General features: G+C 39.5%; 1 protein-coding gene across 8 annotated transcripts in view; it reads left to right on the top strand.

Moving 5' to 3' along the window:
* HYCC2 (hyccin PI4KA lipid kinase complex subunit 2) overlaps nt 1-17,421 on the top strand; it is a 66,900-nt gene that overhangs the window by 31,120 nt on the left and 18,359 nt on the right. For all 8 annotated transcript variants that reach the window (XM_053279454.1, XM_053279483.1, XM_053279489.1 and 5 more), the window contains 9 exons: nt 3,499-3,594; nt 7,117-7,196; nt 7,427-7,528; nt 9,244-9,423; nt 10,073-10,153; nt 10,622-10,737; nt 11,583-11,678; nt 14,260-14,376; nt 15,221-15,308. In XM_053279454.1, the coding sequence (XP_053135429.1) occupies nt 7,140-7,196; nt 7,427-7,528; nt 9,244-9,423; nt 10,073-10,153; nt 10,622-10,737; nt 11,583-11,678; nt 14,260-14,376; nt 15,221-15,308 (837 nt within the window). In that variant the 5' untranslated portion in view covers nt 3,499-3,594; nt 7,117-7,139. The remainder of the gene's footprint in view (nt 1-3,498; nt 3,595-7,116; nt 7,197-7,426; nt 7,529-9,243; nt 9,424-10,072; nt 10,154-10,621; nt 10,738-11,582; nt 11,679-14,259; nt 14,377-15,220; nt 15,309-17,421) is intronic.

Here is a 17,421-nt window from a genome sequence, read left to right as displayed (position 1 = left end):
ATATCATAGATATCCTCCCTATCTGCCAGCATAATGTAGTGGTTAGAGAGTTGGACTAGGACTGGGAAGACCCATGTTTGAAGCCCCATTCAACCATAAAACTTACTGGGTGACTCTGGGCCATTCATGTATCTCTCAGCCTAACCTACCTCACAGGTTTGTTGTGAGGATAAAAATAAGCATGTACACTGCTTTGAGCTCCTCGGAGGAAGAGTGGGATATAAATGTAAACATAATAATAACTGTAGTCGAAAAGAAAGAAAAACAAGTCAAAATAATCGACATGGCAATACCAGGTGATAGCAGAATAGAAGAAAAAGAAATAGAAAAAAATCACAAACTACAAAGATCTACAAATTGAAGTTGAAAGGCTGTGGCAGAAGACCAAAATAATCTCAGTAGTGATTGGAGGCCTAGGTGCAATTCCAAAACAACCTGAAGAGCACCTCAACACCATAGGGACCACAGAAATCACCATCAGCCAGTTAGAAAAAGCAGCTTTACTGGGAACAGCCTATATTTTGTGACGATATCTATAATAATATCAATAATATTGGTAATAAAATTCAGCCATCCCAGGTCCTTGGGAAGGACTCAATATCTGGATAAAACAAACCAGATAGGGAGGATAACACCTGTCTGACTGTGTAAACAAGAAATTTTATATATATATATATATATATATATATATATATATATATATATATATAAAATCCCCAATGCGCAATCACCATGGTGCTTCTTCTCTCACAGGTGCCTTCTCCCTATCTGCATATAGAATCTCCACTGCCCAATCACCATGGGGCTTCTGCTTGCAAACTCTCGCAAGAGCTGCCACACACAGGTTTAGCCACAGGTACCCCTTAGAGAACTATGTCTATATGCTGATTATCTTCAGTCACTAGCTTTTAAAACTCATTAGCTTTGGGGTAATTACTTCCCAAATAGAATGGAAGCCTTTGCTTACATTCCCCTGCTAACTGAACATAACCTGTGCTAACTGAACAAAAGAGGCACCTTTTTAAAAGTGGTGGTTCTCTTTATTTAGCGGCAGGGGGAGCAACTGGCCTTATCTATCCCCACCATATCATCCCTCCAGTGGCTGTTGCTGGTGTCTGAGCCCTTTGGGAACTGTGTATGTGTGTATGTGTTTTTTACTTACTAATTAATATATTGGTAAACTGCTTTGGGAACTTTTGTTGAAAAGCGGTATATAAATATCCATCATATTTGTATTCACCACAGTTCCACAATCCTAGTGCTGTAACTGGGTTTGAGAGGTATGAAATGGTCTTTAATACCTTTCAACAGAAGTTAGCTTTCATCTCTGATTTCTACAACATGGTTTGTGGTACTAGTTTGTGCTCAGCCTAGCAATTTAAATTGTAAGACTTAGATCTGTTTTTAAGAAACTCATCACAATTTCTAATCTAAGCGTATTTCCAGAAGGTTTTTGCGCTGACCTCTGTGGCTTTTCAAGTTGAAGTGAACTTGTTTTTGGTCAAAATTGTACAAAAGTCACGAGCCTATTAATTCCTTCAGAGGGCATGTTGCCACCCAGATAAGTAAGAGTTTAAAACTGGAATTCACCCCACCCCATAACTTGTATACAGGTAGAACCTTCTGAGGTGATGATGCCTCCTGCCAGATTTCAGAAAAATAGCTCCAGTAGTTTCTGCACAAGTTTTAAGGCTGAAGCTTTTGTTATTTAAATTGCTACACTTGGAACAGTTGGGATGAGAATGATTTTCTAAAAAACAAAAACATCCCAATCTGAACAGCCCACCTTCTTTCCCCAAAACTCATGGTTGTTCTCTTTTCCCACTTCTTGGCAGGAAGTCCCTTGAACAAATGCGGCTTACATTTGAGTAAACATGAATAGATGCAGACATTATTTTTAAAAAATAAAAGGGGAGGGATCATAATAGCGATAAAGCTGGTGTGTGTGTGTGTGTGTGTGTGTGTTCACACATGTAGTCTCCCATTCAAATGCAAACCAGGGTGATGCCTGCTTAACAAAGAGGGCAGTTCATGTTTGCTACCACCTAATAACTAGAAGGTATAACCGTTGACCCTGAAGCTTTGCCTTATACTCCCAAATCTGTAGGCATGGACAGCAATTGTTCAATGATGAGTGAAAAGCATTTTGCATATCCTCTTTATTTCCCTTGTTCCAGGGTTGAGGCATAGATTTGAAAACAGGTGCTCTATTCTGTTTAAAGCAGATGCAAGCTCCATCAATCCGTTGCTTACAGATTTCCTCCACCCCCTGCAGTCAGTCCTTGGGCCCTTAGAAGTGACTTTGCAGGAAGCACAGAAGGCTGCTGTGGATAGTGGTGTGCACGGAACCAGCATCTGCTAGTTTGAAGGGGGGGCGGATCTCTTTACAGATGGGGGAGGGTGCTCTTACCTCTCCCACCGCATTTTCTCCACCAGCACTTCCTTTTTAAAATGGTCTGGTGGGGCGGCAGCGTACCTCCTTGCCGCCCTGGTGCCCAGAGGCGTATCTAGGGAAAATAGCGCCTAGGGCAAGCACTGAAATTGCACCCCCTGTCCAAACATCTGACACCCATCTTTCAGATAACTTTACTATAATATCAGCTGAAAAATATAAGCCAAGCTCATTAATCTTTTAAAATTTCAAAAACTATTTAGCAGTGGACGTAGCCAGACCAAAAAATGCTGGAAAACTACAAATTTCAGTATGCTGGGGCTCATGAAATACCCAAATACTATGTGGAAGTGTACTTGGAAAACTAATGTCTAATTCTCTACTATGCATCTACTAGCATCACTATTACATAAGTTTTAAAAATAAATGGAGAATTTGACTTTTCCCAGATACTCTGAAAATAATTAAAGGATATGCAAAGTAAACTGTGTCACTGCTTGGAATTTATTCTAGTATTTCAGAAAGACAGTTAAAATGAGAGAAAGCGAGCAAGAAACTCCCAGTTGGCCTTAATATTAAGGATTTCACACTGATTCAAAGACAAACTCACCATTAATAAACATATTTTTAAGACACCACATTTAACTCATGTTCTGTATGTTCTGTAGCTACTGGCTTTATAGTTTTGGCAAGCAAACTGATTCTCTTCTCCCCCTGCCAGTCATCTGGGGATATGTAGTTGCAACAATTTGATATATTCAACTTTCCAGATGCTACATATCAAAGTGGGGGAAGTTGTGATGTGGAGTGAGGACACTTTTAAAACTTTCTTTCCTTATTTGCTGCCCTCAGATACAAATGTTATATTTTTGTACTGCAATGTGATCTCTGTGTTTAACAGAGTTCATTTTTATAAATAGCTCCTTTTTATGCGGGTATTCTACATGCTAGAGTTTCACACTCTTGTAGACTTTTTGTGTGTGTGCCAGTTATGTAGTTTGATATACAAAGAATTATAGCCACGTTTGAACATACTTTGCTTTGTGTGTTTTTTAAAATTATCCTTTGATTTTTTAAAAAAGTCTCTTTGATCTTATTGTTGACAGAACTGTGATGATGACTAGCAAATGTATCCCAGACTGGACAATGCCTGTATTCCTCCATCCCCTCCTGCATTAAAGAACTGACTTATCAAAACAGAGGTAAAGTGAAACATTGCATGTGCTGTACTGTTAAATGTCCTATATAGATGAAGACAAATGAAATGATAACTTTTCTGGTACCTAGCAGTTTTGTTCTGGTGTTGCATTATAAATATTCTCTAATCTTCTTCTGCTAACCTTCTCTAGTATAAACCCAGGGCCATTTTACACCTGCATGTATATAGCTTGATTCCTCCTCATCTAACTTAAATCTGCAGCTGCATGTGTGAACTTCACTTCATTGAAAAGCATTCTGTTCTGAGTCTGGTGGTGACTTTAACTGTGATGCATGTGATACAATGCATAACACTATTTGATCCTGAAGATATCAAGTGATGATCACTCTTGTGTAAGTCGCCCAGAGACCAAGCAGATATAGGCAGTTCGGTGGGTGATGATGATCCAAGAGCAGACACAAAGCATGAAAAATATGGGGAATCCTCCTTTGGAATCCTCAATCAGCCCTAAAACAACTTGAGTTTATGCAATCTCCTTATCCGTCGGTTTGAGGCTTGCCTCAATTCTCAAGAACTTTCTATACTTGTAAGGAATTTGTTCAACCTGTAGTCTTTAAGACTGCTGGTGTTTTGATGTCTTGTATCAAGCGTTTTATCATCTTCCTTTGCACTTCATAAGAAATGTTAAGTTCTTCCCAGTAGGTAAAAATCTCAGAAGAAGCTACAAGATAAATTTATATTCAAAGTGTTTGCCAAAACATTTTTTTAAATGAAATTTCTACAGGAATGCTGATTTTTGGCAGTGCTTTGAAAAACATAAGTGATCATTCCCAGCTCTGTCTGATTTGTAAGACATATGTTGCTAGAAATGCATCCTTGAAAGAATCAGCTTTCTAGAATATGAACAGAAATGCATTTTTCTGACCAGCTCTGCTGTCTAATTCTGGTAAATGTTGTTTAAGTATATACCTTGTGCTGCAATATAGCAGATTCATAAGCTGTGTCTTGCCCTGAACCTAATCATGGGACAAGAGGATCCAGTAGCTTTTCACCCAGGGCACTTTGAATCAAACAAAATATGGATAGGATAGAGAGGCCATGACAATTTATTTCAGAAATCCCACCTTGTCTTTACTATTCCTCTATTCTCAGACTGTTGAAATTATTTTTGACAAGTGGAATAATAATGAAAACACATACTGCAGTGGGGTGTGTTCTATGACAGTGTGAACTGATTATGATGCAAAACTGTTGTATATTTTCTCTCTGTGTGTGGTATGAGTGGGGGAAAACACACTGGCTTAATGCTTGGAACTCCTACACAGGAATGGCCTCCATTAATGTCTGTTAGTGGAATTTTTCAGATAAGAAATGACAAAACAGGTTTAAAGGCACATGAGGAATGTTAACATTACATTTTAGTAATTTGTTATAACTGACTTATTTTTGTTGTCCTCAATTGTACAATAACTTTAATCTAATTTCTGAAAAATTCATTGTACCATTTTGTAGGTTGTGAAGTTGTTTGAATTTTTAAAAATTGTTTTGCTTGAAGTCATAAAATTGACTTCATTTTATTTCTATAGTGCCCAAACATTTGTCTCTGGGCGGTTGACATGACAGATTCCGCAAACATGATTTTCTATATCAACATCCTTGCATCTGCAGGAATTTGTCCCCACCACCCCTGTGGGGGAAACTATAAGTAAAAGCAAATGCTGCTCCATGGTTTAATCTAGCTATCCAATATAAGGAGGGGAATTGCCCCTCTTGCCCTCCCCTACCTGCTGTTGATGCCCATGTCAACATCAGTGTTCCCTCTAACAGGGATTCCCAGATGTTGACTAAAACTCCCAGAATCCCCAGCTGCAATGGCTTTTGCTTGCAGATTATGGGAGTTGTAGTCAACAACATTTGGGAGTTGTAGTCAACAACATCTGGGAATCCCTGTAAGAGGAACACTGGTCAACATAGAGCAGGTTAAGGTATTCTAGGTTTAAAATTTGTTGCTGCTTATCTGCACTTGGCATCCTACTTGTCATGGAAAAATTATATACTGTATAGCCCTCATTTTTATTTGCATCACAGACTTTTGTTTCTACTCCCCACATGCAAGGAATTTCAATTCTTGTGGTCTTCTTTTCAGCATCAGATGTTTTGAATGGGGCATCCTGATCAGCTATGATGCCATTTGTCTTATCTAAAATTATTTATTTGAATGTACTTGCCTAGCAAGCATGAGGTTGCTGGTTCAAATCCCCTTTGGTATGTTTCTCAAACACCTGTATCGGGCTTTTCAGAGTAGGGAGCACTTAACTTCCTGCATTTATCTTCAGCCACCCCTTTGTGAAATGGGTAATTCTGATTTTAAGGGAACAGATGTTGAGACATTAAGGTGACCCAGAATATTTTTTTTATTTTTTACATTTTATATCCCGCTCTTCCTCCAAGGAGCCCAGAGCAGTGTACTACATACTTAAGTTTCTCCTCACAACAACCCTGTGAAGTGGGTTAGGCTGAGAGAGAAGTGACTGGCCCAGAGTCACCCAGCAAATATCATGGCTGAATGGGGATTTAAACTTGGGTCTCCCCAGTCCTAGTCCAGCACTCTAACCACTACACCATGCTGGCTCTGTATTTGACATCAGGTTTTGACATGTACTCAAAAGGGTGACTGCCCAGTATTCTCCCAATACAAGCACAGCCAGAATGTAATAGAATGTGTTAGGGTTAGGGCCTTCCCAGGAAATGCCAAGAATTGAACCTGGGACCTTCTTCATATAAAGTATGTGCTCTAGCATTGAGCTATGACTACATCAAAGAGCCTCTGACTTGAGAAAATAAACCAGCTAGAAAGCAGATGTTTATCTTACAGGATACATCACTCAAATAAACATAGGCTTTCCTGTTTTGGTCAAGGGAAAGGCCTAAGATGTCAGTTAATTCTGAATAATGATGGTTCAGCGCTGTATTTTAAAAACAGCAGAAATACAAACCACTAATAATTATTGTTGCTAACTGGGGTTGTATCTGAACTAACATTTTAGCAACAAATTAATGTTTGAAACTCAACTCCTTAGTGCTTGGTGTACTCACTCTCTCAAATGAAGGCATTGTATATCTTCAGACCTGTTTATTAAACAGAAGTTTCACAACTTCTCAACAACAAGTGGAGGAAATAGACAGAACTCCATTGTGTCTTCAAGAAACTCCATGAAACTGTGTTCCTTTGTTCCATGGCCAGAATTATCATTCCAGGATGTCACATAGCTTTGTGCCATGGTGCTTATTAGTTTGTTCTTTGTTGTTTCTTTGTACTCTATTTATAAGAGGGTAAGCATGGAGAGTGTGTTTGTTTTAGTTTGCCTTAAGGCAGTAGTTCCTTCTCATCTCTTTCCTCTCCCCCTCCCCATGCACTCACAGTGCATAAAGGCGTAATCTCTTTTAAACAGTGGGAAATAGAGTGACTGAAATTATGCTTTCAGACATTGGAACTGTTCCTTTGAAATATGCCTTGTAATCAGCGTTGAGTTTCTTCAGTGAATCTCTGCTTTTTCCTCACAAGGGTGAAAGAGGAGTAGACGTTGTATGAAAATGCTTGGATCTGAACGCAGTGTGGTAGAAGAATGGCTATCGGAATTCAAGGTGAACAAAAATGCCTAAAGGGGGCAGATTCATTTTTCAACAACCCTGGGAGGTGGCTGGAAGTGAGAGAATTTTGGACCACCTTCACCTTCATCTCCACTTCAGTGGTCTATTGACTGTATAGACTGTCTGTTGAATTGTTCTCACTGGATTGTGGCTAGGATGCTTGTTGCAGTCTGTGCTGAGAAGTAAATAACCCATTCTTTACACTGCTGTGTCTCATCTTCTAGGCATTACCTGAAACACAGATTTCCAATTATGCAACAACACTTCATCAGAAGAAAACATTGGTGCCAGCTCTTTATAAAGTCATTCAGGACCCAAATAATGAGGTATTAAACAGCCAAATGACTTTTAAAAGTGCAAAATTATGTGTTAAACACACTTTTCAGAAGGTTGGTGTTCTATTACCTTGATTTAGTGTGGAGAAAACTTTGTTTCCATCTATCTTGCTTTCTTCTACTTCCAGTATATTTGACACTTGTAGAATATGTTTTCCAGTTGAATGCAACATATTTTAAAACACTTAACTGTAGCATGATGCTGATCTTATGCTGGGCTGAATAGGGGCATGTGGTGTCCCTGGTTAAAAATGAGAGCCACTACTTTAAAAGTTTCCTCTTTACCTAGTTAGCAGGAGTTTAAGCATTGTATTCAAATTTGCTGCTTGATCTTGATGGAAGATATGATATAGGAAGTTATATAATTCTGAAAATGAGCAAAAATCTCTCATAGATGGGACAAATGACCTTCTTGCATAATAATTCAAGACACGTGTTTGCCTCTGGGTTATTAGTAAGTTAAAGAAAGATTACCTCTTACAGTAGTAACAGATTAAATAGACTAATCTTTAGCCTTTAAACAAGCCGAGGTTAATAGTATAATTCATCAACTTTTACAAAACTACTGCTGCCTCCTGAACATGTGTAATTAAGAGCAGAAACAAAGCACACACTAGCTAGGTTCAGACATAATGCAAAATCATGGTTTTGTATTGTGTCTGAATCAGAAATCCTATTCAAACGTTGTCATAACTACATTCAGATGTCTGTGCATTCATACATGTGTTTGTGTGAATGTCCGTGTCTTCATCATTTTAAAAATGAACCTGGGTATAGGCCTCCTGAAATGCAGGATACAGATAAGATGTGTACTGCTGTACATGTGTTCAGCATAACATGAGAATAACTGTAGCTGTGTACACAGTGTGAATGGGGCTAGAGTCGTGTGAATGGGGCTAGAGTCTGGCCACAAACTGTAGCTTATCTGAGTCTGTCAAACCAGTTTCTGGAACCATGGTTTGAAGCTAGTTTGCAGGCCACAGACGCAGTCGGAACTTATTTAAAAAGTCCCCCTTTCCCCCCGCAACAGTAGTTTTCACAGAGTACCATATCATAGACTGCTTTGGAGACTGACCTCAATTTCAGAAGCACTCTTTCATGAAGCTATGATTTGGGTATTTGCAACTAGTTGGGTCTTTAGATCCTGAACCATCCTTTTTTATGGTGAAAAGTCAAACTATAGAGAATGTAAAGCTTGTTTCCTTTAAGGTTTCTGGAAATGAGAGTGTTATATTGGCAAAAGCCAATGTGATCAATTTACAGAACATGTAATAATGTTATTTCACATAAGTCATGGAAGATTTTTCTGTGGTTAATGATATCCTTTTAAAGAAGAGAAATGCAACATTCCTCCTCAATTTCCTGCAATATGTTAACTATAGCTCTCCAGATCATGTTGCATCTGATATGAACCTTGGAGTCAAACAAGTTTCTTATTGCTAATGTAGAATAAACAGGTAGTGAAAACCTAGGAGATCTTTGATGTGTCCCTTGAGAGCAAGTATGATGTTCACAAGAATGAGTTTTAAGAATTATTTTTTGTAATCTTTTGCTAATGGGAAACTTAAAAACTTCTTATGTTTAAAGACCAGTGTGTTGTTAATGGCAATTCACCACTTTAAAACGGATTGTTTGCATGATATTCATTAATAGACCAGGATAATAACCAGTGACCTGTAGTGTGTGCATTTCTTCTTCTTCTACAGTTTCTGGAGCCTGTTTGCCACCAACTTTTTGAACTCTATCGTAGCTCTGAGGTTCGCCTCAAAAGGTTCACACTGCAGTTCTTGCCAGAACTGGTCTGGGTTTATCTGCGTCTCACTGCCAGCAAAGACAGGCAGAGTAATGGCTGCATTGAAGCCCTGCTTCTAGGAATTTACAATTTGGTAAGCAAGACTGAGGGGGGAAATAGCTGGGATGTGTTTTGACCTTCTGGATCGGTACAGAATAACACTAAAGGAAAACACTGGGAACTACCACTTTTTAATGTCTACTCTTAAGAACAATTCTAGTAGACTTTGGCTGCTATGCTGTGAGATGCCCCCCTTTTTATCCTACCCTCTCCCCCAATATTTCAGTGTGGCGTGCTCATCTAGCTTTTGAAAACGAACCAAAAATATAAAAATACTTTTTTCCTATTATGTTGTTGCTTTAAGTTTGTATATTTTCCTCAAGTGCTAGAGTGTACCCCTACCCTGAGGTGAGGGATTTTAAAAAAGGGCAATTGTCTGATATGCTTATAGAAGGGTATATCTGGTTCTTCTCACATTGCCCTCCAGTTTGTGTGGAATGTTTTTTATGCTTGTGAATATGAGACTTGCAGGTCTATTCAGCAAATAAGCTGGTCAGAATTTGCCCTCTGAACCATGCACTGGTTTATTGCCCACACAGGATTTCCATCTGGTTTCATTGCAGGACTGGACTTGCACTTGGTAGGCAGGTCACCTGCAGCAGAACAACCTTGGCTGCTGACACTTAAGTGTGGCATCAAAATGCAAAAGTTGTCTAGTTTTTCAATCATTTATTTTATTGCAGGAAATTGCTGATAAAGATGGAAACAATAAAGTCTTATCCTTCACCATCCCTTCCTTATCCAAGCCGTCAATTTATCATGAGGTAAGAGTACAGCTAGGTCACCTTAAGTGGCACAGCGGGAAAATGCTTGACTAACAAGCAGAAGGTTGCCAGTTCGAATCCCCACTGGTACTATATTGGGCAGCAGCGATATAGGAAGATGCTGAAAGCATCATCTCATACTGTGTAGGAGGAGGCAATGGTAAACCCCTCCAGTATTCTACCAAAGAAAACCACAGGGCTCTGTGGGCGCCAGGAGTTGACATCTACTTGACAGAACACTTTACCTTTAAGAGTACAGCTGGGGCTGGGGATCTAATTGGGAATTAAAGTTGAGTAGCGTTCAGTTCTAGGACTGTTACATCTAAAACTAGACTGCATTGTCTATGTTGCTCAATACTATCATGGGATAATACTGTTTGTTTTCGCTCTTATTCCCATCATCCTCTGCTCCTACTCCTTCCTGTATGATGCCTCAAGCCATGTGTTAACTTTTTTGTAATCCCCAAGCCGTCGACCATTGGATCCATGGCTTTGACCGAGGGAGCCCTGTGTCAGCATGACCTCATCAGAGTGGTTTATAGTGACCTTCACCCTCAAAGAGAAACATTCACTGCACAGAACAGGTGAGCAGGTGAAGCACAAGACTGCTTGTTAACAACCTGTGAACATGTTCGTGAGGCAATCCCTGTCAAGATCAGAGCTTTTCCATCTCTGGCTGTTTTTAAGGTGACCCTTAAGACACACCTGTTTTCTCAGGCATTCATTTAATTATTTTTAAGTGGTTTGCTTTATATTTTGAAATTGTATTAATCACCTTATTCTGTTTTATTTGTTGTATTTTAACTTATATACACTGCCTATATACTGCACATATCAGACTGTATATTAATGATGATAAATAAACAAAGAGTAGTGTTATTGAATTTTGAAGCTTGAAACAATAAGCAGAGCAGAAAATACCTGTTCAGTGGGCATGTTGTTGTACTTAGTCTGGAATAGAAGTGCTTGCTCCAGACTAAGGTCTCCTGTTCTGGACTAAGTACAGAATGGATGTTACCCAGTGGCTGCTACCCAGTGTCTATTGAAAGACAGTTCCTTTATTTTTACGGCTTTGATTAATACAGAATTTATAGCCACCCCTATGGCAGCCATGTTCTTGGTTGGCATGTTTAAGTTTTTAGCTTCTGTAAATTGGAGTGAATCAACTAGCTTGATGTAAACTTTCTAGCACATCAGACTTCCAGTTCTACTCTTTATATTCTCCCAAAGAAATTAGAGAAACTGGTGGCTTTCTCCCACCACTGTAGCTTTTCAGTGGGATAGTTAAGCATGCTGTAGTAAGACTTCTGATCCAAACCTAAGGAAAAAAATGATATACTCTGTCCTCTGAATGGACCTGCCAATGGGAGTCTCTTGTAATGAAACAGAAATAATAGCAATATATCTTGTTCAATTTCTCTCTTTGTAGGTTTGAGGTGCTGAGCTTTCTTATGCTGTGCTACAACTCTGCTATTGTCTACATGCCTGCCTCTTCCTATCAGTCACTTTGCAGGATGGGTTCTAGGTGAGCATTTTACACTGGGCGTTGTTGAGAGGAAGATTTGAAAGGGCTTTTGTATCAACATGCAAAGCAAAGGAGTTTTATATTAATAATCTAATCTGATTAGAGTTTTGCTTAGAGGCGTATCTAGGGAAAATAGTGTGTAGGGCAAGCACTGAAATTGCGCCCCCTGTCCAAACATCTGACACCCATCTTTCAGATAACTTTACCATAATATCAGCTCAAAAATTCAAGTCAAGCTTGTTAATCTTTTAATATTTCAAAAACTATTTAGCAGTGGACGTAGCCAGACCAAAAAATGCTGGGAAACTACAAATTTCAGTATGCTGGGGCTCCTGAAATACCCAAATACTATGTGGAGGTGTACTTGGAAAACTAAACAGAAATGCCTGTCTAATTCTCTACTATGCATTGTAGCATCACTATTACATAAGTTTTAAAAATAAATGGAGAATTTGACTTTTCCCAGATACTCTGAAAATAATTAAAGGATATGCCGAGTAAACTGTGTCACTGCTTGGAATATATTCTAGTATTCCAGAAAGACAGTTAAAATGAGAGAAAGAGAGCAAGAAACTTCCAGTGGGCCTTTATACTAAGGATTTCAAACTGATTCAAAGACAAACTCACCATTAATAGCCATATTATTAAGACATCACATTTAACTCATTTATCACAAGAAGCAAAGTAAGAGCAAATGAATACAATCCTAGCTCATAATCTTCAGCTCAGTATTCACAAGCCCTGATTCTCTGTACTTAGTGCCAAACTAAATATGTGTACAGTGACTTATATTATATTGTCATACAAAAAACCCAAAAAAACAAATACATATTATATTGATTTTTTAAAAAGTTGTTTTACCTGTATCCCCTTTGGGGGGCTTCCTAAAGGCCATGGGGGGTGGGGTCTGCAAAGGTTCCCCCTCCCCCCACTGGCCTCTAGGGCCTCGCAGGGACCATTTGAGCATGTGCGGTGGCCATTTTGTTTGTGGTGGCCACTTTTATTTTTTTTTATTTTAAAAAATAGCGCCCCCCTTCAAGTGGCACCCGGGGCACATGCCCTGCCTGCCCCACCCTAGATACGCCCCTGATTCTACTATACATCTTTGTTTGTAGAGATTAATAATCTGTGTCCCTATTCTTTTTTTGTTGGATATCTAAATTGTTGTTTTGCTTTATGAAAGACTAAAAGAAATAGACTGAGATCCCCATACAGTTCAAATATTTGGGCTACCAAATTCTGCTAGGAGCACCTATGATATTGGACATATCATAACCCCTGCTAACTGGGCAAAGAGGCACCTTTTACCGTGGTGATTCTCTTTATTTAGCAGGGGGAGAGAAACTGGCCCTATCCACCCCCAGCACAGTACTTCCAGTGACTGTTGCTGGTGTGTGTCTTATGTTTCTTTTTAGAGTGTGAGCCCTTTGGGGACAGGGAGCCATCTTATTTGTTATTTCTCTTTGTAAACCGCCTTGAGCCATTTTTGGAAGGGCGGTATAGAAATCGAATTATTAATTATGATGATGATGATGATGATGATGATGTCTAAAGTAGTACTTCAGATTCTAGCCTTTGCTAGTGTTGCCTTCCAGTTCAATATATATATATATATATATATATATATATATATATATATATATATATATATATTCCTGTATAACAGTCTGAATGTCTTCCAACAGAATTCTGTAATACACATGGCATGCACATATTGCATCTATTTCTTGCTGCACGTGCTGCATCTTTAGTACAAAATAAGTGTGTATGTGTGAAAATTCATGGCGGTTGAGCTTGGTAGAACGGCATAATCGGAGCTAATTCTCCCTCTGATTATGATTCTTTTCGTGCCAAAAGGATCCTTGGGGAGGGGGCTTTAGGTGCTGAGGTGCACGTCCACAGAGCTCAATTTAATTTCTCTTCATATTCATTTTGAGAGACAAAGATGTACCCTCCCACACTCATCCTGATGAAAAGATTCTTTTATTAACCAATATTGAGCAGACCATAAATCTGTGTCGACTCACAAAGTCTACTTGCTGGATCTACCCATGATTAGCTGTTTATATTGGTACTGACAGTAACTACAGTTAAGCAAAACATGGTCCCTGGTTTATGAGTAATGATAGCAGGACACTGAAACATTGTCACTCAAGTATTTCCCATAAACAGGTAACTGGATTGACTTTGTGTTGAAATTTGAAGTGTGTTGTGTTTTATCAGCTTTAGTTTTAGAAGAGCTGGCTACGTTTATAGTTTTATGGTTTTAAGTTTTAGCTAACTATATTTTAAACTGTTTTGATTGTGAACTGTCCAGGGACTTGCATATGGGGTGGTTTTAAAAATGTGTTAAATAAAATAAATGTATTTTATGGAATTGAATCTCATAAAAATGATTCTCTAAAAGAGATTAAAATTGGTGATTCCCCCCCTCCCCAACTACTTCATTCAAATAGCATTTTTGTTGACTAGCATTATGCTTGATTATATGTGATATGTAATTGATGGCATGAAAGCTTGTTCACTCACAATGTTTGTAAGATCAAGATGTTGTTCTGTTGATTTTCCTATTTTTTGCCAGGCTCTGTGTGAGTGGGTTTCCACGGCAACATGAAAAAAGTTGGAAGGAAGACTGTGGCAGAGTGGTACTAGAGCCTGACTTCATGGTACAGCTACTCACTGGTGTCTATTATGCTATGTAAGTATCCAAGATTTGAGCAAGGAATAGCTCCCAGTTTTCAGCTGAATAGGAATTGATTTCCTTTTCTTCTCGTGTTGCTTGCTATTTTGTCTCCTAATTTTTCCTATGATCTGCCACTTTAGTCTGCAGACATTTTGTCAATACCTTGATCAGCATAAATTTAGCTTTTATCAGTCTACCAGCTTTAGACCCTGGAGATTTGCACTTCTGGCTTCCTCTCGTTTTAGACGCATCACAATCACATCAGCATACCTTTTAAAAAGAAGATTGTGTACCTCTACTGCTAACTGTAAACTTGTGAGTACACATAGCTGCGTGTGTGTCTAAAAGAACAGTAATGAAAGTTGTTTGTGCTTCAATAACCCTCTTCTGGAGTACTTAATGCACAGTTTGTCATTGTTCTTTGTGAATCTAGCATTTTTATTATGTGTATCTGCTGACTGATCTAAACTACCAGGTTATTTTTCACATTTGTTATCTGTTAATTTTGGAAACCTGATAGTAGATAATAAAGTTACTAATGATACTGTCCGGCTTGGGTGATATTTAAACAGGTCTATCTCCCAGAGGGTTGGGGGGAGCCCTCGGGGAGATAGATTTGCGTGGCACAGGTGGCTACAGTGGGAAGCAGAGATCACTGAAAATCGCTTTTCTCTCTTCATGCAACAGGAAAACGATGCATTGATGGAGGGTTTAGCCTGGATGTTGGCCAATGGTTGGAGTCTGAAGTAACCTAATTATTTAAGTGTTAATGACAGCTGCATTTGGACTATGCAGTAGAGAAAGGGTTCACATTCAGAGTCGTAATGAGTGATTTTACTGCCTTTTTATTCATACGTAGATACAATGGACAGTGGGAACTTGGTCAGGAGTCACTGGAGGATATAATTTACAGAGCGCAGCTTGAACTCTATTCTCAGCCATTGCTGGTAAGGAGAAAATTACTGAAATCCATTGATGTGATTAAAACATGCATACGTTACTAACATTAATAGGCTACTTCCAAATGGCTTATATGGTATGTTGGAAACCCAACATAAGCTACAATATAAATAAGCCTGATTTTACATCCTGTATTAGTAGTAGTCTGTGCACTATTTAATGTAGTAATGTTATAAATGGGTGCTTTGGAATTCTGACAATGCCGTGTGCTCTGCAGATCAGGCATTCTCTGCTAGGCCAGGATCAGAGTTGCTCAGTGTCATGAACATCAGTTGCCTATGGAAACATTGGAGGTGGACTGGCAGCTGACTGGTGCCCTCTGCATGCTTGCTCTGTTGAAAGCCACGCAGATGTATACATGTGCCGTCCGTCTGCATTAGGGTGAGGGCCCAGCCTAGGATAGTGCAGTTTGGATGGCTCCTGCTAGCCACTGTGAGGCAGCTCCTTGTCTTTGCTTAGAGGAGGGCAGCCTCAGGCCTAATCTTAGCCCTGAGTTAGGGAGGATCTGCTGGGTATTGTGAAAGCCAGAGTAGTGACTCCAGGCTCTGCTGTCCTTCCTGCCATTATTACACTTCTCACTTCTGGAGAGGCAAGCTGGGGCAGAATTTTCTCTTGCTTCTCAGTTTTCAGCCAAGTGAAAGTACTTAACATCAGAAATGGCTGAACGCAGGCAAGGCAGCCCATCCACTAGCCTGCCAGCTTGCTTGCCCATAATCTTCCCTGACTTGCCTGACCCTAGTGGATGAATTGGTACTGCCTGTGAGGAGATAGGGTTTTTGTGAGATGGATTGAAGTTAGCTTGCTTGAAACCTACCTCTCTCTGATCAGTGCATACTTGTCGGCTCATCTTGGCCTGTTCCAACAGTAGCAACAGAGTTAATGCAGCGGTGTTACAGGTCAGGGGGATAGTGTTTGTCTGCACACCATGAAGCCTTTGGTACAGTTTCCTCCCCACCAGATGCACTTTTTGTAACTGGATCCATTTTTTTAAAAACACCACTCACAAGCCTGTAATCTACTCACAGGCATTTAAGAGGTTTACATTGTGGAACTTGGCCTTTTTAAAGTCTACTTTCCTTAAGGAAAGTAAGCTTATGAGATCACCCAGCAGTGAGTGTGTGTGTGTGTGTTCAAGATGGCGGATGTGTGAACTTTTAAGGCTGAAGTGGGCTAACTTGTGAGGTTGGTAATTATTAAGATTATAGTGAAAGTAAAGTAGGCAGATTAGTTCTTATCAGAACAACTTGGGTTTTTTGGTACAATTGAATGTCCCTGGTGCTGCTCTTAACACACTTTCAAAACCAGTTTTTTCTTACAGCATGAGTGGCTGATGTTTAAGGAAAAACAAGTCAGAAGCCCCATGACTAATTCAGTGGTTCCTTGCGTCTTAGCGCTAATGTTCTGGTTAGTTGACAGGATGTTAACTTGTGGTGTTAACCGCACAAAAGGAGCTTCAATAGATGAGATATTGTTTGGTATTGCTGATGGTAAGCAGATTGTGATACAGCCATGCATCTTTTTTTCCTGTTATCTTTGCACAGTTGGCAATTGAAGCAGAAATTAAATATTCATTCATTCATTCACACACACTCTCAAAAATGCATTTGACTCTGGGAGCAAACTTGTTAACCTAAGATTCCTAAGAGGGCATGCCTCATCTCTGGCCTATGGGCTTCCCAGAGGCATCTGGTGGGGCACTGTGTGTGAAGCAGGATGCTGGACCAGATGGGCCTCATCCCTGAACCAACAGGGCTTTTTGTATGTTCTTATATCTCTGTAAACCCTTTGGCAGATGATACATAAACACAGAGGAGGAGGATCTGCATCTTTGCCTATAATGGAGAAGAGGGAATGGTTAAAAACTAGTTTTATAAGACAGCCACATTGAGAAGAGGATGGTAGCTAGTGGATTAAAGTTTGTGTATTGCTGGTGATCCCTGTTGCCCTAGCCATCGCCCTTTCCTTATCGTTATTTCACTTCTAGGCTGTTTATGGGGACTAGGGGTGGGATGGGGAGGCAGATTTGGCCCAGGGGCTTCCAGTGCTGAAATCTGTAAAGGCCAGAGGCAGAGAATCAGTGCAGAATATGTGCTTCATAGA

Source organism: Hemicordylus capensis, chromosome 1, assembly GCF_027244095.1.
Source record: "Hemicordylus capensis ecotype Gifberg chromosome 1, rHemCap1.1.pri, whole genome shotgun sequence".
NCBI lineage: Eukaryota > Metazoa > Chordata > Lepidosauria > Squamata > Cordylidae > Hemicordylus > Hemicordylus capensis.
This window is presented reverse-complemented; position numbering and strand designations above follow the sequence as displayed.